Source organism: Arachis ipaensis, chromosome B5 (genome assembly GCF_059453495.1).
Source record: "Arachis ipaensis isolate K30076 ecotype BB chromosome B5, ASM5945349v1, whole genome shotgun sequence".
Taxonomy (NCBI): domain Eukaryota; kingdom Viridiplantae; phylum Streptophyta; class Magnoliopsida; order Fabales; family Fabaceae; genus Arachis; species Arachis ipaensis.
The window spans coordinates 2,548,706-2,571,808 of NC_142440.1; the positions used below are offsets into that span (position 1 = coordinate 2,548,706).

Sequence of the window (23,103 nt, forward strand, 5' to 3'; positions counted from 1 at the left end):
ATATTTGTGTGTCTTATTCATTATTTTTGCCAAATACAATACATAGACACAAATATTTTATGTATATATCTTTAATGTTTGTGTCTTATTCTATACATCAATCAAACGGAACCTAATTTATATTACATGGAACACCAACAGGTTAAACAAAATAAATTGGTAAATTCTATCCAATCCCCTCTAAAATAATATGTAAGTTATCCTTTATGATGTGTCACAATTTAATTGGTCATTATCTTAACCATAGTTGAGTTATTTTGTAATTTATTATTTGAGATGTGTAATAATATAATTTTTTAAAATATCAAAACCACACTCCCGTTAATTGAAGCACCTTTCCAATCCTCCATTCTTTCTTCATCATGTAGCTTGGGTCATTCAAAACACCGTTGTCGCCGTCGTGACAAGAAGCGCCGACGTCGGCCTCATCTACTACCCTCTCACACAATCTCTCTTTCTTGAGTGCATCATCCTTAACGACGTGTTGTGTAACACCCTACCACATTAAGCTTTACGCTTAAGTCGTAAAACAGATGTGGTGTGGTATTACGACCTCTAAAATAACATGAGTATACATAATAGCAGAAGAATTATAATATGCTAGGAGGCTTGAAGAATAGAGGAAATAAAAATCGTGAAATAAAAGCGCAACGCTCAAGGTACGAGTTAACTTGCATGCTAAGAAAATCATAGCTATTAAACATAAGATAACAAAAGTAGGAATATAGTGCCAAAGATACAAAATAACAAGCTCCTAACTCAGTCCGCAAAGTCAAGACTGGCCGGAGAATATTTATACATATATACATACATATCCAAAACCCAAAAATTCATATACATAGTCCTGCCTCTCCATAAACTTCTAAGAGGGTCAAAAAGAACAAGTTATGCAAAAAGAAAATTAAGTACATATATATACATCACTGTACAGCAAAACTACCTAGTAACCACTCTGCTTCAAGAGCCCAGACGCCTAACGAGATGCCTCTCGACCTACATCTAAAAAATAACAACATAGTATGGAATGAGAACCGGAGGTTCTCAGTATGGTAAAGGTGCCACACACATAATATATAAGGTCTTGGGAATGCCAGAGGCAATCCTAGAACGCCGACACTCAGATTATAGAGCTTAAAGTATTAAACAGGAGCCATAAAAGGTGGTTTTCTAAGAGTACCTAAACCTAACTAGCTTAATCTCACATCTAAGTCTCATATTTCCATTCCTCCATACCTCTAATTCCATCATGTATTTCACAGATATTTAAACAGATAAAGACAAACACAAGAAGGTTACAAATACTGCAGGTAACAAATACACATTTAACATGGCAAGTACATTTAGACACACCCAATTAAAGCACAAGCAAGTAATTCAAGTAATATGCATATGATGCATGCCTGTCTTATGGCTGATAAGGCTCATCTGTCGGTTATCCAGCCAACCCGACAAGTTTGAATTGAACTTAGACTGCCCCTCGACGTGCATCCCCAAGAGTCTATGCATAGTTTTTTCTAAAATAATCGATATTGCTCAATGGGGGTAACATTCCCAGGAATTTATATAGTGACCGGTCACACTTACGTCGTAGGGTCAATAGAGTATCGAGTTTTTAACCTGGTATACGTGGTGGCAAGCCACGGCACTTTATTCAGGGAATCTCGTATCTTAGATCATTCAAATTCATAAGCCATATAAATAATTCAATTATAATTCATCAACATCCACATCATTCTCAATCGCATCTCATTCATCATTATATATCAATCATATTCAATCCTTATCCTTCATTATCACACCTCCCATTCCGTCCATCAATAGTTCCAATTCAAAACATAATTCATTCTTTTCTAAATGAATCAAACTTAAAACATGTTCATTTTCTTAAAAACTCTAAATCAAACCATATAACATTTGAATATAAATCTTTTTAAATAATTATATAAACAAAATTTCTAATTTTTATAAAATTTTGGCAACATCTCCTCTAAAACTCGGATTTTGCCACCCTTTTCGGGTCCAAACTTGCATTCTTTTCAATTCAACATACCCTTCCTCATCATCATAACAGTCACCACAATAAATCTACCTCAAATCAACAATTATACTCATACAATATTCAAATCCAACAACTAAAATTCAACTAAGGATCATAGTTCTGAAATCCTAGGCTTTTAACACAAAATACCTCATTATCACAACAACCTCCACAATAGTTATACCTCAAATCAATAATTTACCAAATCACCAGTTAATCAACAAGCACCAAACTAACCATATTCATCAACAGGATACTAAGTATTAAATATACACATGCAATCCAACTTATCCTATAGTTATCTAGCCTAAGTTTTCACAGAACATTATATATTAAATGCAAGAAACCTAAACCATACCTTGGCCGATTTCCACGTAACGACCAAAGCAATTTATTCAAAATTAAGACAGCCCCTCAAAATTCAACAAACTCTAAGCTCAACTTCCTCCAAGTTCCAATATTCACAATTTCAAGCTCCAATTATTTATTCACAACCTAATACACATTTATAACACACATATATCAAATTTAATACTCAAAACTCAAATTCAATGAAATTAAAATAGAATTATCATATCCTCACCTTATCCAAGCTTCACATAAGCAAGAGTGAACGTTTTTCTCAAGCTAATTGGATCCTAAAACATCAGAAATCAAAGAAATTCAACATTCTCATTCAAAATTCGAAAATTGGGAAAAAAGGAGGCTGAGAGTGATTAAACAAGTTACCAGTAAAATTGTTTCGATAGAAATGTAGAACTCAACGCGGTGAACGTGTGACCGCAAACGATACGGCGATCGGAATTCGGACGGAAAAGTTACGGGAGTCGGAATTTCACCGTAATGGTTCGGGAATTTTTCCTTCCTTTCCTCCCCTGTTTACGGTCATTCGGCGTATCTTCTAATGAATTGGGGAGGAGAAGGGCTCAGCTTACTTAAATTAAATGCTGGGTCGGTTGGGTCTATGGGTCCGATTTAGGCTCAGTTCAACCAGCTCAGCCCGTTCGGTTTAATTTTGGACCGATTTCTTCAAAATTAGTGTCAAAATTCTTGTTTCGATGAGCTCTATCCTAATTTGATATAATATTCACATTTCTAATTTTTCTTATTAAAAACTAATTTATTGACTAATTATCTACTAATTTAACCGGGGTTTACATGTTGAATTCTCCTCGTCCGTAACTTTGCCGTCTTTCTCATTTTTATTTCTCAAGAATACTCTCATTTTGTCTATTTTATTTATTTTAGGCATGTATTTCATATTTATCTCTTAAATATTTATACAATTTATTTTTTGTATTTAAAAATTTTAATATTAAATATTTTTTATTTAAAATATCATTTTTACACTATTTTTTAAACTGTTATATTAGTCTCTTCTTTAAGATAATACAAAAAATAATTTCTCATAAAAATAATTTGTTTAATTATTAATTAAATAATAAAGTACTAATAAATTAAAAATTAAAAAAATAAAAATACTATAAAAAAATACGGTAAGAGAGTTGGATTTTATCATTTTAAACTTGTGTTATTTAGTCACCAAAAAAAAAATTTGTGTTATTAATTTTAATAATTTATTTATTTATTTAAATAATTTATGTATGATAAAAGATATGTTTACTTGTTTAGAGTACAAATTTTATTATTATATTTGTATGCTCCTTATTTTAATTATACTTTCAAGTACTCTGAATAGATTTATTTTATCATATTATATTTTACATATGAATATATGTTCTATCATGTAATTAAATAAAATATTTTTTAATAAAAAATTTAATAACCAAACTAACGATTACCATTTCCGGAGTAACTGGAGTTACATCTATTTTTTTATTTTCATTCAAGAGTTCTTATGTGTTTCCACGCCCCCTTTCGAGACCCCGAAAATTGGACAAATTCCTTTTTCTTAGGAACACATACAAGATTCGTCACCACAATAGGGGTAACCCCGCCGTTAACTACTTCAATTTTATAGTAAAATACATGCCCTACCAAGAAAAATACAGAATTTGTAACTTTTAATTATGTTGGTAAGGAGTGATCCACGGCAGAAAGAGAGATCGAGTGAGAGGATAGGAGATAGCGATGACTCGGCGCTGACTATATTGGGAAAGACGGCAAAGTTACGGATGACGGGAATTCAACAACGTCGTTAAGAGATGATGCACCCAAGAAATAGAGATTACGTAAGAGGGTAGTAGACGACGACGAGGTCAGTGCTTCTTGTCACGACGGCGACGGTGATGTTTGGAAGGACCCAAGCTACATGATGAAGAAAGAATGGAGGAGTGGAAAGGTGCTTCAATTAACGGGAGTCGAATTTTGATATTTTAAGAAATTATATTATTAACCATTTCAAATAATAAATTACAAAATAATCCAACTACGGTTAAGATAATGACTAATTAAATTGTGACACATCATGAAGGATAACTTACATGTTATTTTAGAGAAGATTTAGTAGAATTCACCAAATAAATTAGGTTCACCTACAAAATTTACTATCTTTTGATTGATTCATTTATTTTTATAAAAATATTATTTGTATATTAAAATTAATGATAAAAATCAATTATTATGTACTTATATATAAATATATATTATTTAAGTTATTTTTAATATATATTTTAATATATATTATATATTAATAACTAATTTTAATATATACATAGTAGTATAATTATTTTTTTATATATAATTATTTGAAAAATGCTATTCATATATTAAATACTATTAAGATTAATTAAATATTTATCCATATATTTATAATAGAATTCAATGTAAAGTACACTTTAGGTAAGAAGGAGAAGGTTGGTTGATTTATACAGAGTTATCTTTCACAGTCTTTATCTCATGATGATGATCCTTTTGTTTGGTGCCAATCATAAAGGAGGGGATATGGTAAATCTTAAAATTCTAATGGAAAGTTATCCATATTTACCAGTTTACATATCTAGAAATAATTAGAGAAATAGAAACTTCAATGCATATAGATACTGTTTTCTTTTATTGGACACTAATGTATATATAAGGATAAGGTCATAATGATTGGAGACAGAAGACCAATTAGTTAATGTAGTGACGGTCACAAGAATATCCAAGATTTAGTGGAAATATTTGTGTTAATTATTCTTCTTTTGATTCCAGATAATCATTCAATATATAGTTAAATGTAGAACACTGCTATACATTAATAGTTTAATACATACAAGTTTTTTTGCCATATAAATCATACAAATTAATTTTAATCCAACAAAATTCATTTACACAACACATGCATAAAAATTACTTTGTTTTTTTTTTTATCTCGCGTTTTTCTTCCTCCTCATCTTTCTTCTTTTTTTTTTTTTGCGTTTCTCCTCTTTTTTTTTCTTGCATTATGTATTTTTTCTTTTTTGTTTAATTTTTCTCCCAAAAAAAATTATGAGAATGTAAAATAAGAAGATGAAGAAGAAGAAGCAGCTGAAGATGAAGAGGAGGAAGAGGAAGATTTTTGAATTATACAGAACTTATCAGCACACATACACCGAAAATTCTTAAACAATACACTCAAATATCTTCGTGTCACACCCAAATATCTTCGTGTTACACCCAAATTTGTTGCAAATACAGATAAATGTTTCCTCTAATGCTGTATTTTTTCTCTTCTTCTTCTTTTTCTTATTTCTTTCTTTCTTTTAGTTGAATGAATATAAGTTCATCATCTTCCAAGTAAATTTGCAGCATTATGTGTTTTTTTTTCTTCTTTATTTTATTTTTTATTTTTATTCTTATTAAGAGATTAAAATAAGAAAAACTTGAGAATGTAAAACAAAAAAATAAATAAATAAATAAATAAGAAAAAAAGATGGTAATGATGATGAAAAAAGACGAAGAAGCAACAGAAGTTGAGGAGGAGAAAAATGAAGAGTTTTGAATTATGCAGAACTTATCAGCACACATACACCGAAAATTTTCAAATAATACACTCAAATATCTTTGTGTTACACCCAAATTTGCTGCAAATACAAAAAAATATTTTTTCTGATGATGCTTTTTTCTCTTATTTCTTTCTTTCTTTTAGTTGAATGAATGTAAGTTCACCATCTTCCAAGTAATTTTGTACCATTATGTGTTTCTTTTTTTTCTTTGTTGGATTTTTTTGTTTTTATTCTTATTAAAAGAGTAAAACAAGAAGAAACTTGAGAAGATAAACAAGAAAAAAAAAGATGAATAAGAAAAAAAATGATAATGACGATGATGAAAAAGAAGAAGAAGAAGCAGTAGAAGATGAGGAGGAGGGAGAAAAAAAGTTTTGAATTATGCATAACTTATTAGCACACATACACCGAAAATTTTTAAATAATACACTCAAATATGTTACACCCAAATATCTTCGTGTTATACCCAAATTTGCTACAAATACAAAAAAATATTTTCTTTAATGCAGAACTTTTATATTACATTCAATTCAAACCATCACGATGAACAACAATTTTCACAAACAAAACTATTATTCACCTATAGAAATAGACCGGTCACACCATACTCAAGTTTTGGAAGCTTTGTTCACATATAAAATAAGGCAAAGGCCAGAAATTGAAATAAGGAGTGAGAGCACCCTTTGTGTTTTCATATTATTTCAGCTATCCTTCTTCTTCTTCATGGTTACTCATTAAAATATTCTGTTCTTCAGATATATCATTTTATATTTTATTTCAATAAAAAAAGACATATTTGTGAGGAATTAGTAAAAGTCATAAAGAGAAAAGACAAGAGAGTTAGCTTGGAAAAAAACTAAAATTATGTCAATTTTTTTTTGGTTTTGTTTTCTTGAATCTTGAGAGAATTTTTTCATTTAGTTGGTTGAGTAATTAGTGTTGAGAATCTAAAAAGTGAACCTAATCAAATTAAATTTGGTTAAAAATTTGGTTGTTCCTTAATAGGATTAGGTAGAATCCTTAGAAATTGGTGTTTGTATATTTGATAAAAAATAGTAAAAATTTTACTATAATTATGGTAGAGACTGGATATAAGTCACAATATAAAATTAAAGGTGAGTGAACTATAATACATAACTGTGCTATTCTTTCTTCTTCACTTAATTTTATTTCTATCGTTATGAGATAGAATAAAATTGTCTCTTGCATAATAAATATTACAGACTAAATAACAATTAAGTTTTAATATGTAAAAATGGTTAAGTCATTTAAATTTAAAAGCGAGTACAGATTCAATCCCTTTATGAGAGAGAGAAAGAGAGAGAGAGGCTTTCCCTCTCGGGTCAATAGAAAAACACATATGATAAATAACGAAATTATCCCTTTTGCTTTTTAATTTCCTCTAATGTTAAATCATAACATGTTCATAAATTTTATTATCAATAGTACTACTAGATCAGTACATTTTATCATTTCGATTATCAATTAGTTAGCACTAAATATTTTTGTATATAAATCTAAAAAAAGTCTAAATACAACAAAATATAAAAGTTCTAATGCTAATTAAATGTTGGTTAGAATTATTAAAATAAGGAAAAATATTAAAAAATTATTAAAATTTTTTTATTATTATTTAATTATTAATTTATTTTTTAGTCTAATTTTTAATTTAACAATCTAATAAAATATTTTATCACATATTTTTAAATATTAATAATTAAAAATAAATTATGATAACCTCTAATATTTTTTTTTTGGAATTAAAATATTGGCCGCTGAAACTTGTCTCTTTTATTATGCCACAGGAAGTAGCTAGTATATAGCTAGTAGCTTCACCAGGTAGAAAGTAACTTTTTGTAATAATTTATAATGTGTGATAAACTTTTGACAAATTGGGCATATTAAGCAAAAGACAGAGATTTGAATTCACTTTATGCTAAAGGCGTGGAGAGGGATATTCTTTTAATCAACTACTAATTTATGTTTCCGAAAATTGTGTTGTTTATGCCAAAGTCGGAAAGTGAGGAGAATAATTATGTCTAGCTTTTCTGTACCTGTAGTTGAAGGTGACGAAATAACACATATAACAATTCAATAAGATTCCCAAGGTATGTATTCTTCTTTTCTTTTCTTATTTGCCTTCATTATTCCCAATTTCAGATACATGCATCCCCTCTTTTTTCCACATATGTTCAAACATAAAAGTGGAAACTTTGGAAACTAAAATTTAGTTAAGCACAATCTCTCTTACTAATTTTTTGGTAATTTGTTGATGTCATAATTAATTTTATTTAGTGAGATCAGATTTTATTGTTGTTATTGTCAATAAGGATGATCGATTATAAAACGTTTTAGATTGATAAAACAAAGTGTATATCAATAAAAATTTAAAGATAAAAAAAAGACATAAAAGACATAAATTTATTTATTTTTTCCTGAGTTTAATAGACAATCTATAAATGTTTTTATAAATACTCGTTAAATCTGAAAATATATCCTGACTTTAATAAGTAGAATGATAATTATCAAATCCACTTAAACATAAACTTCTTTGTGTATAAAGAAAATAAAAACCCTTAAATTGAACGTATAATAAACAGATTAGAATACTTTTATTGTTATTATTAGTCACTAAAAAAGATGTATTGATGGTGAAAACTTAGGTGCAGTTATTTTTATGCAAAATTAATAGTCGATAACTATTAGATGATTTAATAAATTTGACTAAATAATAATCTAACAATTATTAATTATCGACAATTGTACCTAAATATTTACTAGAATTAATATTCTAATTTCTACGACCAAATTGAAAGACCTTAAGCACAATCCTGAAATTATGTAACGTCTGCACCAAACTATGATTGACATAGTATTTTTCCTTAGTTTATGTCTGGTGAGCCTTTTCTGAAGCATATTATTAGGAACACATAACAAATGTTACAGTAGCTTCTGTCCACAACTTTATCAACATAATCATTCATGTCTTCACGGTCAAATACGCAGGCTTATGAGTTATGATCCATTTATTAGTACTATTATCGATATTATCATACTAAATTAATTAATCTACCATATATATATATATACACTCTGATCTACTTAAAATATAAACATCTTTTAGCAGTAATAAAATTGTATTGATACGTCTTTAAAAAATGAATTGATTAAAAATCAGTGAAACTTGTTGAAATTGTTAGAATTTTATTGGAAAATCAGTTAAAAAATTAATTTTTTTATAAAAAAATATACATTATATAGATATATTATTTTATTATATTTAATTCAATTTTAATTAAATATTGATTGAATTTTTAAACCACTGAATATTGCTAGTGCCACACAACAATCCGAGATTACAGAGAAGATGAAGAATATATCTTATGCTAATTAGCTAGTATGTAGTGGCATGGCAATAACGCTACAACTAGATTATAAAGTAATAATTTTTCTCCTACTTTAAAATTCATTTATATAATTAAATTAATGATCAAAATAGTCCTTAAAACATCATGTATGAGTTATTTTGATTTTTAAAAGATTTAACGCTTCATCAGTTTGATCCCTCAAAAATATAATCAGTAGTGAGTTAGATGCTATTTTTTTCAAAGACTAATTAAATTAATTGATACAAATTTTTTAAGAATTTTTTTAAGCACTAACCCTTCAAAAATTATATTAGATCATAAACTTTTAGTTCACCAGACGAAATCAAACATTTGACATCATTTACTTGAGCTTGTCACAAATAAATATTCTCTTGGAAAAAGTTGGGCACTCAAATTTTTTCCTTAATTACCAATAAATCAATAATCCATGTTAGCTTTCCCTTCTTAGATCGCTTAAGGTAGCATTTGTTTTGAGGTACCGGAATAGAGATTGAAAGACTTTTCATATTTATTAATTCAAATATTGGTATTAAAATTTCAGTTTTTATTTCTAAAATTTTAGTATTACCTCCAAAAGATAAAACACAAGTTATTGAAATTTTTGGAGACGAAAATTTAAACTTTAATAACATTTTATACTTAAAATACTCAATTTTAATTAATTAATTCTAACTTTATTCTTTATGCAAATTAAATTAGAGTTTCATTTCTATACTAAAACTTATTTCAATCTCTTTACCAGAGCTCATTTCAATCAACCAATTGAGTTAGAATATTTAATTTCAATTTTAATTATTATTATTACTTAATTCGTGTATATAAAGCACGTGGTGATGAGTAATGTCACAACATGTGGTAGTGTATATTTGCATGGTACATTTATGTTTTCATTTTGTTGGAAGAAATACTTTCACAATCTGTATGCAAACATGCATCACGTCATGTCCATATCACACAAAATAAAAGCCATGGATATGGTCATATAATTAATTATATTGTCACACTTGTGGATATCAATCGATCTTCCACGATGCATATCTCACTTATTAGTTGCAATTTGAATGTAGTCAATCGTAGCTCTCATATGATTAAATCAAATTACGTAAGTCTATCTAAAATTTAACGAGGTTCACGTGGAGCAATAACTACAATTATTAGGAGCAAAGAAAAGCTAGCGACTTGATATAAGAATGAGATATACCTAATTTAAGGTTCTTTTTATTTAAATTTTTTAGTTAACCAAATTCTAATTCGCATATATAACTTGCACTAAAATCAATTATTAATATAAAATATATATTAAAATAAAAATTAAATATTAAATAAATTCAATTATTCATATATTTATATATAAATATAGACATATATTTATATATATACAAATACAAAATAACTAATTTTAATATATATTTAATATTTTTATTATTTCTTTAATTATATTTATAAATTTTTATTCTTTAATGCCTTTAATCATTTTTAATGAACTTCTTAGTATATCCCATATTAGCATTACTTATTTATTTTGTTATTTCAGATTAACTTTAAATTAGTAAAAGAAAAATTAACTTTAAAATAAACCAAATTTAATACTCATTAAATAGTATATATATATAAGTGTAAATTCCAGTGCAGGCTAAACAATTATTAGCCAATAAATTATAATTCAAATAGCATAATCTCTCCATACTCAACTAAAAATTGTGAATTTGAATTTTATTCCTAACTTAAAAAAAAAAATGTTGTTAATAAAAACCCTACACTAATTTGTTCTGACCCGTACCTTAATCCACAATTAGAGATAGAGTATTCATTCTATTTAAATTTGTATTATTTTTTTACTTTATATATCAGCTTAAATAAATTTGAAGTCGGTGTACAAAATAGAATGAAAACACACAAAGTTTTTCTTTTCTACTGATTTATTGTTGGATGAAATTATATCATGGTAAAAACAATTGGAGGCCACATGTTGAAGCTCCATAATAATAATCCCCACTAGACAATGCTTTTAGAATAGAAGGTTATAGAAGCATATAAAGAAATAGAACATATGCTATAGTAGGTCTCATAACTAGAAGTCAGAAAAGCCTCACCTTCATTCTTGTTATTCTAATAGGTCATATTATTGTTAGACCTCAATAATGTTATTTGACTAAATACAAATTATTCCCTTCATCACAATCATGGATGAGTGTCCCAAAAGAGTGCACATGCTTCAATTGGAGTATAGGGCATATGCTTAGGAAAAAGCTATAACACCAATTTATGTCATCTTCATCCGAAATAGGTCATTTGTTAAAAGATATAGATCATCACAAAAGATATTGGTCCCCCCACCACCATTGAAAAGAAATATACCATTTGAATGAATAAAAGTGAGGTGTGCATAATCTTCCATTTTAATCCAACACTAGTTCTACCCTTTATTATGGAATATATATAGAATAATAAAATAAGTATCAATAATATAGGGTATAACAATTTATCAATTTTTGAAAGAAAAATTAAACAATAATAAAAAAGGGTAAAAATAATAAAATTTAGATACATTTATCAATTTAAAAAATATATATAAAAAATCAATATTTAATTAGTTAACATTAGTAAAAAATAAATTTAACAGATAAAAACAACCTCTAAACTTTTATTTATAGGGAGATGCTCCCATAAAGACACTTACGTGTTACATTATTATTAGACGTATTAATGAACCGGTTATTTTTTAATTTCTTAACAAATTAGAATAAAACCGATTTTTTTATAATAATAATAAATCTATTTTTTTAGAAATTTAATTGTATTTTTAAATTTTTAAAAATTTAAATATCTACAAAACAAAAAATTAGGAATATATTTGTTTTTTTATCGAAAAATTTAAAGATATTCGGTTTAAATAGTATAATTCGATAGGATCAAATCGAGTCTAATAATTATAATGCAGACAATTAAATTTATTATTGTTGCTATAATAAATCAATTTTATTCTAATTTATTAAAAAATAAATTATTAACCAATTTAATAAACTTTTATTTATATATATTGAAAAGATTGTGACAGGAGTGGCAGAGTGGGGTGGATGATCAATATTTTAGATTGATCTCATATCACATTCTCATGCTGCTTTATTTGAGTCCTACCATAATGTCCCCCTTCTAAAAGTTGTAATAACCACTACATTATTTTCATACATAATAGAACAATATCATGGGACCCAAACATAAACCGATACCGAATAGTCAAAATCAAGGACCTAACGGGTGTCAATATGTCATTACCTTATTGGAATGTCCATAAATATTTCAATCAATTTTCAAATATACATGGGATATCGGATGGACCCAATTTTCTCAATTGATAAACAATTGACATTGGTGGCTTCAAATTATAAACCCTATCTTGCACAAAAACAGTTTGGATAGAGCCTTCAACTTAATGAACTCTTTGGGAAGTACAAAGCAAATTCCAACTCTTGGGATGTTGACATTTTATTGAAACGAAAACAGCCCATCCATAAGGTAACGTTTGGTAGAGAGACAGAGACGGAAAGACTGAGACTGAGAGACAGAGACTAAGAGACACGGATTGAAATAAATCTCAGTATTCTGTTTGGTGCAAAATAGGAGACAGAATTGAAACTAGAATGAAACTCTAATTTAATTTGCACAAAGGGTAAAATTGGAATTAATTAATTAAAATGAAAGTATTTTAGGTATAAAATGTTATTAAAGTTTCAGTCTTTATCTCTAAAAATTTCAGTCCCCTGTGTCCCTACTTTTTGGAGATACTGAAATACTGAAATTTTAGAGGCAGAGACAGAAATTTTAGTACCAGTCTCTAAACAAACAAACACGATACTGAGTTTCAGTCTCTCAGTCTCTGTCTCAGTATCTCAAAACAAACGCTACCTAAGAGTTGTTTAAATTCAAACTAATTCAAATAAAACTGCTCATCCAAATTAATTCTAACAAAAAACTAATCAAAATCACACTATAACTTAAATTAGATCGAATTTTATTTTTGACAAACCGTATGAATTAGATCATATTTAATCCAAATCAAATTGTAAAATATAATATATTATTTTATTATTGATTTAAATTTTATATATTATATATTATTATTATTTAATAAATATTTTATAAATATAAAATAATATTCATTTATTTATTATTTATTTTATCAACTTAAAATTGCTTTTATTTTTATATAATAAAATTTTAATATTTTATTTTTAAAATCGAATAGAAGTCTTAACCCTAGATTTATAGGTAATGACGAGGAGACTATACAATTTGAATTATAGCTCGTTGGTTTCTAGAGCCTTATCCTGGGAATTAAACCATAATAAAATTGATGCATATCATCATACCATAAAATTGAATAAACATTAACCAAAGTTGACATATTCAATTAACTAAGTAAGGTTCTTGCTGTAAAAGTGGGGAAGAAAAAACCCATGTAGCATTCACCTTTCATGTGGGGTGGTGGTAGCAATAACTATATGAGAAAACATAATATATATATATATATATGATCATAGAACAAAAATCAAAAGAAATAAAGTGAATATGTGAAGCTAAAAGGAAAGAAGAGCAAACCGGGTGATGGTTATTTCTATAAACCTTCCTAGAAGTGGAGCAATTCTTGGAAGGGTAGGGTAGGTTAGAGTGCCAAGAATGAACCAATTGAAGCTTAAGAGAGCAACGGCATCCGATGCCGGCTTGTTTTCTATGTTGGCAAAGAATTGCACCACACTCTTCAATGACATGCCTACCACGGCAAACAGAGCCACCACAAGAGGCATGCAAGGATCTTCCGCTTGCCACGCTGTCACGCCGACGACTACTGACAAGATAGCACTGAATACTGACTGCGAAATTGCCACGTCACGCCGGTAATCCGGCACTTGTGGCGTTCCCCCTGGTTTAAGGAGTTTAAGCAAATTGCTAGAACTTATTTTGTTGTCATGTTCCCAAATATCTTTTGTAATTACAAGATCTTGGAGGGGGAAGATATGTCTACCGTCGTCGTCGTAGTCGCCGGCGTCCTTTGACGACCAGTATGCCTTGCCTTTAACTTCTTTGAGCCGGCGATTTTCGTTGATTTGATCTAGCAACTATTAACAATACATAAGGAGTAGTTAGATATGAATGACATTGTCCTTGTTGATGCAAATTGTTCAATACTGTCATAAAACCACTCCTCCCAAAAGTTTAAACTAACCTGAGAGAGCAACCGTACATGGAATGGTTATATCTCTAACGAATACATTATTCTGATCAAGTACTCTGTTATTAATATTTAATACCTTTCTCTCTAATTTTTCAATCTTTGCAACGGCCATATCGTGCTCCTCTTCAAGCTCGGATACTAGTAACTCCATTATTCTGCGTTCTTTGACAGCTATCTGGAGATGTTCTTCAAGTTCCTTATAGTCCAGAAGTAGATTCGCTATATCGATCTGCATCTGTTGCAGTTTGCGTTCCAACTGCATAGAGAAGATTACAAACCGTGGAAAACAGATTAATGAATCTCATCTTATAAATTTCTCTTTTTTTTTTTGTTTTCTTCTATGTGAGACTAATTTCATACACTACTCCTCACACTTGCAATATTAACAATGAGAAAGGGATGATGAATTAGATACTAAACTAAACTAACCTGTCTCTCCCTATGAAAGGTGTTGAGGATTCTGGCAGGTAGTAAGACAAGGCCAAATGTCCATGATATAATTCCCAATGCTATATTTAGGTTGAAGACAATTATATTCCTTATGAACTCCGTCCAATTATATATGAAAAGTAATGTAATTCTTGTACCAAACAAGCACGCCAATTTGAATAGAGAGAAAGGCCATGTTACCAACACTAGTATGTTAGCCACTATCTCAGAAACCAATCCCATTGATCACAAAATAATGTGTGATCTTCAATACTTATTAACACTTACACACTTTATCACATCCATCATCCTCTGCAAAATCGATAAGCACAGAGCTATTAGTGTATGAATTGAATCAACAATTTACGTACCATTATTGCCAGTTTGTGTAAATACATATCTGCCCCTTAAAATCTTTTAGTTTGATAGTTCAGCACAATTGGTGTATTTCTTTATTTATTTACTTATTTATTCATGATAGAATAAAACAATTAACCCAGTTCCATATCCACTATCCAGTGTGTATTACAATTTGCAATTATATATTTATTATATCTAAAAATATATAATTATTCTAACCATAATTAATAATTAATAAATACTAAATAAGATAATTTTAAATTTTATTGCTGATTTTTTATTATTTCTCAAATATTATTTTGCATATCTAAGATTGAAGGAAACAGTAATTAATTAATGGGTGAAGAGGAAAGTTTTGGGGAAAAGTAAAATTTATTTTTTCTAGAATAAAAAAAGTTCAAACAAAATTACCATGTATAATGCACCTATTCAATAAATTTTTTTATTATTTATTCAATTTTACTCTTCACCAACGAAATTACTTTAATTAATTACCCTCGCAGCTATTTTTATTGAACCAAACAAGGAGTGATAGAATTAGAATCAGAGAAGGTGAAAGAATAATATAGAATATTCAAACTTGATTATACGAAAACATAATTAAAAAAAGATATAATTAGAATAATTTAGTAGAAGAATAAAAAGAGGGGAGGAGGGTTGAGAGATTAATAGTAAGAGTAAGAGTAAGAATGAGAGTAAAAGTGAGACTTACAAAAGAAACATAAGCATGCAAATGGAATGAGAAAAACAGACAAGAGAGGAAGGGCCCCTTCACTTTCAATCTCCAAATAGCAAATCAAATCAAATCAAACTCAAACTGTGGAGTGTGGACTAAACCAATTCCTAAGTAAGAGTTTTCATTTTTAAAAGGAGTGCATGCTGCATACGTGGCACTGTTAGCGTTTTCGAACTGCCACGTACATTATGTGGATAAATACATCTCTTATCTTATGCTTATAGTTTAAACTTTACGCTTTCACTTATTAAGGAGGAAAGAATATCAATCGATAAAAACAATGAATTTGTATAAATCTATTTTCTAATAGCTGAGAATTTATCTATATACCTGCTATAAATAGAAACAAATTTATATGTATGGAGATTATTAGAACAAAAAGATAAACATTTTTTTGGTTTGTCACATATTTAACGAAAATGTTTGGTAACTAAAGAAAATCAAGTAAAAACAGTCATAATTTGTTTTATTTAATATTTATTAATTATTGCAATAATTAATTAATACTAAATAAGACAAGTTATGACTGTTTTTTCTTTGTCTACCGAATATTACTCCATATTTAAATATTTTTTTTTTCTTTCTCTTTATAAGATATACTAGCTCTCTTTTCTATAAGATTAAAAAAAAACTTTAATCTATTGGATTAAAATACTCTTTAATAATTATTAGAATATTATAAATATTAGTGATAATTTTTAATTATTCGAATAATTTTATTTTTAATATTTTATCAAATAATATAAAATATTTTATATTTTTTATATATTTCATTATTAATTATAAAATATTAAAAATAAATATAATTTATTTCATTTTAATAAATATATTTTATATTATTATTATTATTACTTTTATTATTATTTTAATCAATATAATGATTATCACTAATTTATATATATTATTAAAATATATTTTGTTCAAATAAAATTATAAATAGTTAATTTAAAAATATATGTTTTATAAATAAAAAAGAATATTTTATTTAAATATTTCGTAAAATATAAGAAATGTTTCTGAGAGGAGAAGAAAAAAATGTGACACGTTGAAATCAAAGGAAGAAGGGTAGGTCAAAGTTGAGATTTGATAAGAGTTACGTGTCCCGTTGGGGATGTAATCAGTGTCCCCGTTAGGGGTCTTTCCAATTTTTTTTTTTTTTCTTTTTAATCAATATCCTCCTGCCTTCTTCCGTAGAATCAGGAAACTGAAATTAAGGATAAGGTTTTCTTTTCATTCTTCTTTTTTCTTTAAACAAATTTCAGGAAAAATTTTTTTTTCTAGGACAGGGCTTTTGTTTTTGGTCTTAATTTTTAAGAACAAAAGAAGAAACCCAGGAACCTATCTGGCTTTGAAGTTTTGGTCCTTTTCTTTTTTGGGGGTCTAGCTATTGGAATTTGTTGATTGATAGTTTGAGGATTGAGCATGGCCCTTTTGTTATGACTTTTTTTTTTAATCAGATGTTTAATATAAATAATTTACAAAATGGAACAAACTAAAAAACAGAGCAACAGTAAACCCAAAAAAAAAAAAAAACATTTTTTCATAAATATATAAGATGGATACTACAACGAAGATTTTATAATTGTCTCCATGTGAAAATATTTTTTTTGACTCTTAATAGTCAATTATATGGTTAAATTTTGATATTTATAAAAGTGTTATCTTTATTTAAAATGTGACTAAATAAATAAGTTATATTTTTAAATAAAATATTTTTATAAAAAAAATATTTTTGTCATATTTATTTGAGTAGTTGCCAATATATAAAATTACCAAATGGAATAGCAAGGAATTATAGTGCACACAAAAAATAAATCATTAGTTCAGTTATTATCTATTCGTATGTATATATATTTAATTTATTTTTAATATATATTTTATAGAATTTAATTTTGATGCATTGATAGTGTAAAATATTTTGCTATCACAAACGTTTTTGGAATTATCCCACAATTAATATAAAAAATAGTTATTTTTGTTAATGTAGTATTATATAATTAGATGCACGTGTAAAATAATTTTATACTGATCATGTATCAAAATTAAATTTATATTTTATATTTTAATTTATATTCTATATAGGTCACAATTTGATGGATGATATTTTATATATACGTAATATAGTTAAATCTAAAATAAACCCTCCTCCTGCCAAAAAAAAAAAAAAAATCGATGAATTACGAGTTGACAAACTCAGCTTATTTTGCACACATAATAATGAAGAATATTTCCCTTTTTGCTATATTTATCATTAAAGGCACAAGCTTCTTAAAAAGAGCTTCTTCATAATACATAGATTATACAGGTCTATTCAGCTAGCAGGATTTAAATATCACCTGCTAAAGGCATAGAGAATCTAAAAAGATCTCAATGAAAATCTATGTAAATCGGTGAATAAACATATCAAAGTTGATCAAGTTGAATATTGAACCGCACACAGTGAAAGATATATATATATATATATATATACTCGCTTGACTTTAAATTATCCGGTTCAAATTCTTGTGTTTAAAAAAGAAAAAAAAACTAATAACAATTAAAGATGATGATGATTATTTTGATTTGGAGGTGCAGGCATTGTGAATGTAACTCCCATTCAAGGGATGAAACTTGAGTTTACAATCAAGGTAGCACCAAAACTTAACAGAACCAATCAAAGGTCCTATCCTCCATTGAGTCCTAGCATTACCCTTGAAATCAAAGGTCGCCAAGTTGAGCTTCCAAGAATCAGTAACCGCCTGCATTTGTTCCGGCGTCAACGGTATCGCCGACGATTGGACAAAGTAGTTAAGAAACTGTGTGTTGTTTTTGGGTACATCAAATGGGTCAGCAACCATCATTGCTACGGGTTGACCTTGGAAGCTAATGTTGAACCTTATGTCGGAAAATGATGCATGAGCTTTCATGTTTTCGTTCTGCGCCATCACTTGGATCCGGAGTTGGGTTTCGAGGATTCCGGTGTAGTCGTTTCGGAAAATGTCTAGGTGAGCATTTGTGACGCTTATTGTGGGTACCCTTGGTCGGATTAGTATGTACCCTGCAAACACTACTATGCCGGCAACAATCACAGCTAGGGCTATGATTGTGCATATGATGGCTAGTAGCCATATTAAAGGGTTCGTGTGGTCTTGTCGGCCGACACGAAGCCTTCTGTTATGGTACCGTGTGGCCCCATCACGACTTTCAAAGTCGCGATGGTGGCGATTCTGGTTGTGGTTGTGGCTGTGGCTGTGGTTGTACGACCCTGATTCGGGGGCGGGCTGCATGGGGAATGGTAAGGACAAAAGAATCAAGAATCAAGATCAAGCCATGTGGGGTCTATGGAGATAGAGAGTTATGGGATTTGGCAATGGCAATGGCAAAGGTTAGAAGAAGAGGTAAGGAAATAGTGTTGAAAAAATTGGGTTCCTTAACTCTAATTGGTGGGAAGGTTTTGGTATCTTCTTTTCCTGGCTTTAAAGCATTTGGTTTGTGTGCTGATTTTGTTGTAGCTACGTTTGTAGTATACGCATATCTCCAACTAGGTATCTTTTGGTTTGATTTATATATATTTTTTTATAATCATGGGATGGGAAAAAGGAAAAGGAAATGCTAAACTTGTATTGCCAAATACCAACTCTGTTGTTGCCCCTTCCCAGCTTTCAACGTTGAAAGCTTTAATCCGGAATGGGTTGTTCTTTGTTGGATATGATTCATACATTTTCACTGCTCACTATTTTTCCTTTATTATAATCTATGGAATCTTTGTTTCTACTTAGTAGTAGTTACATTTAGTGAGTTTACCATTTTAAATTAATTAAAAAAAAATCCAAAACCCTCTTACAATTACTTCACAATGAGATTCTTGATAAAAAAAAAAAAATCACCTCAAAAGGACAACGAGATTCCTGTGCCAAAAAAAAGTCAATGTTATTTTTTTTTGGCACAGGGACTAATCAGTCAAAAAAAAAAGATTAGGGACCGAATTAAGTGTTTTTTTTTTTTCTTTGAGACCTCGTTGTCCTTTCGAAATAATTGTAAGGGGCGGATATGGTATTCACTCAATTAATTATAATCAAGGTAACCTCGTCAGTTATGTCATGTCACATGTTTCATTTTTGTTTTTCTGTGAAGAAAATTGTTTCCTTCTTTTGGGCCGACAATTTGGCCCATTTAAACTTTTGGCTAGATGTTACAAGGGCAAAATAAATTTGAGAGAAAAAAAGGGCCTGGAGGCCCAAACGACCACAATGGGAAATTTAAGACAATTGTTTGGTTAATAATTGCCTTAATAGACTAAAGCGGAATATTAAAGATGGAGAATTGTTTAATATTAACTTAAATTTAAGACAAATGTAAAAAACAAAAATAAATTAATTTCCACAACTTTTTAAAAAACAATAAATTAAAAATTATTGATTTTTCCAAAATAATTAAACAATATGAATGGTCTAAAATGTAAAAATAATTTTCGGGGGAAAAAGTGGAAAAGAAAAAGGAAAGATATTTTACGATAACGATAGAAAGGAGAGGAAAGAGAAGAATGAAGTTTGCGTTGGAGAATCCAGATGGAGGTCTTAGCCTCCGTCAATGTGTCACACATTCACCGCACTTGTCTCCCTTCTTTTCTTCAAAGATTTCTTCTTCGATTGAATTGAAATTAGCCGCTGAAAATGAAACTCCAGTGTCACGCATTGCTGCGAAGAGCACCACTAACTACTTTTCCTTTCAATTCCACCTCTAGTGGCACCACCACAACCCTAACCCTCTCTGTCTTTCGATGCCACCAAACTCATCCTCATCAACGCCTCAGATTCACTCCCACTCACACCAACACGGGACCCTCGCCACGTGTTGATGTCAATAACAACCAGGTACAACAACAACAAGAGCAAGAAGATCTAGAGGCCCGCGTTGAGAAGGTAATATAATCAACAAAGTTAGGGTTCATGATCTTTATTTGACTTAGCATAATTGCTTTCTAATTTATCAGCGATGAAACTTTGAACTTGCAGATTATATATAGATGCCGCTTCTTGGCTATTTTTGGAGTCTTTGGTTCTTTAATTGGATCTTTCTTATGTTTCATCAAGGTATATGTGTGTGTGCATTTGATTCATTATTTCCACATATTTGATTCACTTAATTAGTTCTTCATCACCATGTAGGGTTCCACAATTGTTGCAGAGTCGTTTTCCTCATACCTTATAGACCGCAGTAAAATTATCCAAATGCTCATAGAGGCTATTGGTAACTCACTCACTCTTCTTTAAACACCATGTCATTTGATTTGTATCTCTGTTTCTAACTTGGGTTGTTGATGATGATGTAGATGTGTATCTTTTAGGAACAGTGATGCTGGTGTTTGGAATGGGCCTCTATGAGCTCTTTGTCAGTAATCTTGGTAGTGCAAGCTCTCTGCCTGATCAAGATCCTTCTCACAGATCAAATCTCTTTGGCTTATTCGTTCTTAAGGTGCTTGCTTTATTCTCACATTCTCATCAACTGCTTAGCTTCTACATCTTCTAAATTGTAGGCGAGATTTGCTACTGGATATAGATTACTTTTCTTTGATTTTATGGATAACCAATGTTAAGCATGAACTAAACCTGGATCCCAAGTTGGGAGGAGTATGTTGGATTTTCGATCGACTGTGATCAATGAACCGGTGGGTGCTGGAGGTACACTCTGATGCTCAAATCAGAAATAGTCTAAAAATATAAAGATTAGAGTTGAATAGCATATTGAGCGAATGTTACAATCCTTTATTTATAGTGTTCAAGTAAGAGATCCTGGGATGATTCGATTGGGATCTCCCCAGATTGAATGCTGATTCAGTGAGAATACGATTTAGAATGCGCTCTGTAGGCCAACATGCCCTTCCTTAGGAGGGGTGTTCATGGCCCGTCTAGTATCCTTGTTAGAGATATAACCATATTCATGTTGTCTTTTTCTATCAGTTTAAGCTTTTGGGATAAGTGGTTTCATGACAGTCCTCAATCAACTAGGGAGCTAATCCGTAACAATTGAAAAAATTAATTAGCACTAACGCAATATAATCACCGGTTTTTCAAAACTCAGCATACTCTCATACTTTATGAAGAGTATAGTGTTGCAAATGTTAACTTCTTACTGTGTTCTCTTATTGGTCGACTCTATCATCTAATGGAATAAGACTTGGTTATTATTGTCTAAAGACAAAAAGATATGTTATTTACCTAGTACAACTTTTCCCTTTTTCTTAACAAGTTCTGTCTCTTCCAAGTTAGTTACACTATATGTTGTTTTTTAATCAGGAGAGACCAAAATGGTTGGAGATATCAACAGTGAATGAACTGAAAACCAAGGTTGGGCATGTCATAGTGATGCTTCTTCTGATTGGTCTCTTTGACAAAAGTAAAAAAGCTGTTATACAAACTCCTCTGGATTTGCTATGCTTCTGTGCTTCTGTTTTTCTTTCTTCTAGTTGCCTCTTCTTGCTGTCTAAGCTGAATGAAGCTAAGTGATTCTCAGTAGATACAACTTTTCAGCTTCCACACTTGGGACAAAAATAAAGGATATACAAAGTCATACATGTATACATGTATGTCTACACTATACTCATAAGTAACAAAGTTAGGTGCCCTTGTCTTCACTGATATTATGTATATATATAATATAACTACAAGTCTACAACTATATATTAGTACAACTGTACGCATAAGTGATGTTTAATATATGTATGCATTTCCACTATTTTTGGTTTCTTTGTTTTTTCACCCGTTCTTGTGTTTTAATATACTATCTTATATTTCTTTCCACCATTCCGGTTATAAAAAATATTAAAATATTATGTGTACATTAAAAATATGTGTTGTTTTATATATTTTTAATATGTATTTTGTATTACAGTATATACTTTTTTGTATATACATAACATAATATTGTTGATGTCTTTGGTATTTTGAATCTCCTAGTGCGCATAATATATTATTTTAATGATGTATTGAAAAGTGAAGGTAACAGATTTAAAA

General features: G+C 29.3%; 3 protein-coding genes across 3 annotated transcripts; 1 reads left to right on the top strand and 2 right to left on the bottom strand.

The window, feature by feature from the left end:
* Positions 1 to 13,859: 13,859 nt before the first annotated feature.
* Positions 13,860 to 16,209, bottom strand: LOC107641620 (coiled-coil protein). Its single transcript, XM_016345101.3, has 4 exons — positions 16,088 to 16,209; positions 15,016 to 15,327; positions 14,663 to 14,842; positions 13,860 to 14,470 (listed from the first exon to the last, which is right to left on the bottom strand). Exons 2-4 carry the CDS (start codon positions 15,256 to 15,258, stop codon positions 13,931 to 13,933), a joined length of 963 nt encoding a protein of 320 aa, XP_016200587.1. The 5' UTR covers positions 15,259 to 15,327; positions 16,088 to 16,209; the 3' UTR covers positions 13,860 to 13,930.
* A 2,391-nt stretch (positions 16,210 to 18,600) lies between these two features.
* Positions 18,601 to 19,506, bottom strand: LOC107639950 (late embryogenesis abundant protein). The gene has a single exon (XM_016343508.3). It carries the CDS (start codon positions 19,375 to 19,377, stop codon positions 18,664 to 18,666), a length of 714 nt encoding a protein of 237 aa, XP_016198994.1. The 5' UTR covers positions 19,378 to 19,506; the 3' UTR covers positions 18,601 to 18,663.
* Positions 19,507 to 20,611: 1,105 nt separating this feature from the next.
* LOC107642449 (uncharacterized) lies at positions 20,612 to 22,825 on the top strand. The gene is made up of 5 exons (XM_016345807.3): positions 20,612 to 21,012; positions 21,106 to 21,183; positions 21,259 to 21,340; positions 21,423 to 21,565; positions 22,387 to 22,825. Exons 1-5 carry the CDS (start codon positions 20,764 to 20,766, stop codon positions 22,594 to 22,596), a joined length of 762 nt encoding a protein of 253 aa, XP_016201293.1. The 5' UTR covers positions 20,612 to 20,763; the 3' UTR covers positions 22,597 to 22,825.
* Positions 22,826 to 23,103: the final 278 nt, after the last annotated feature.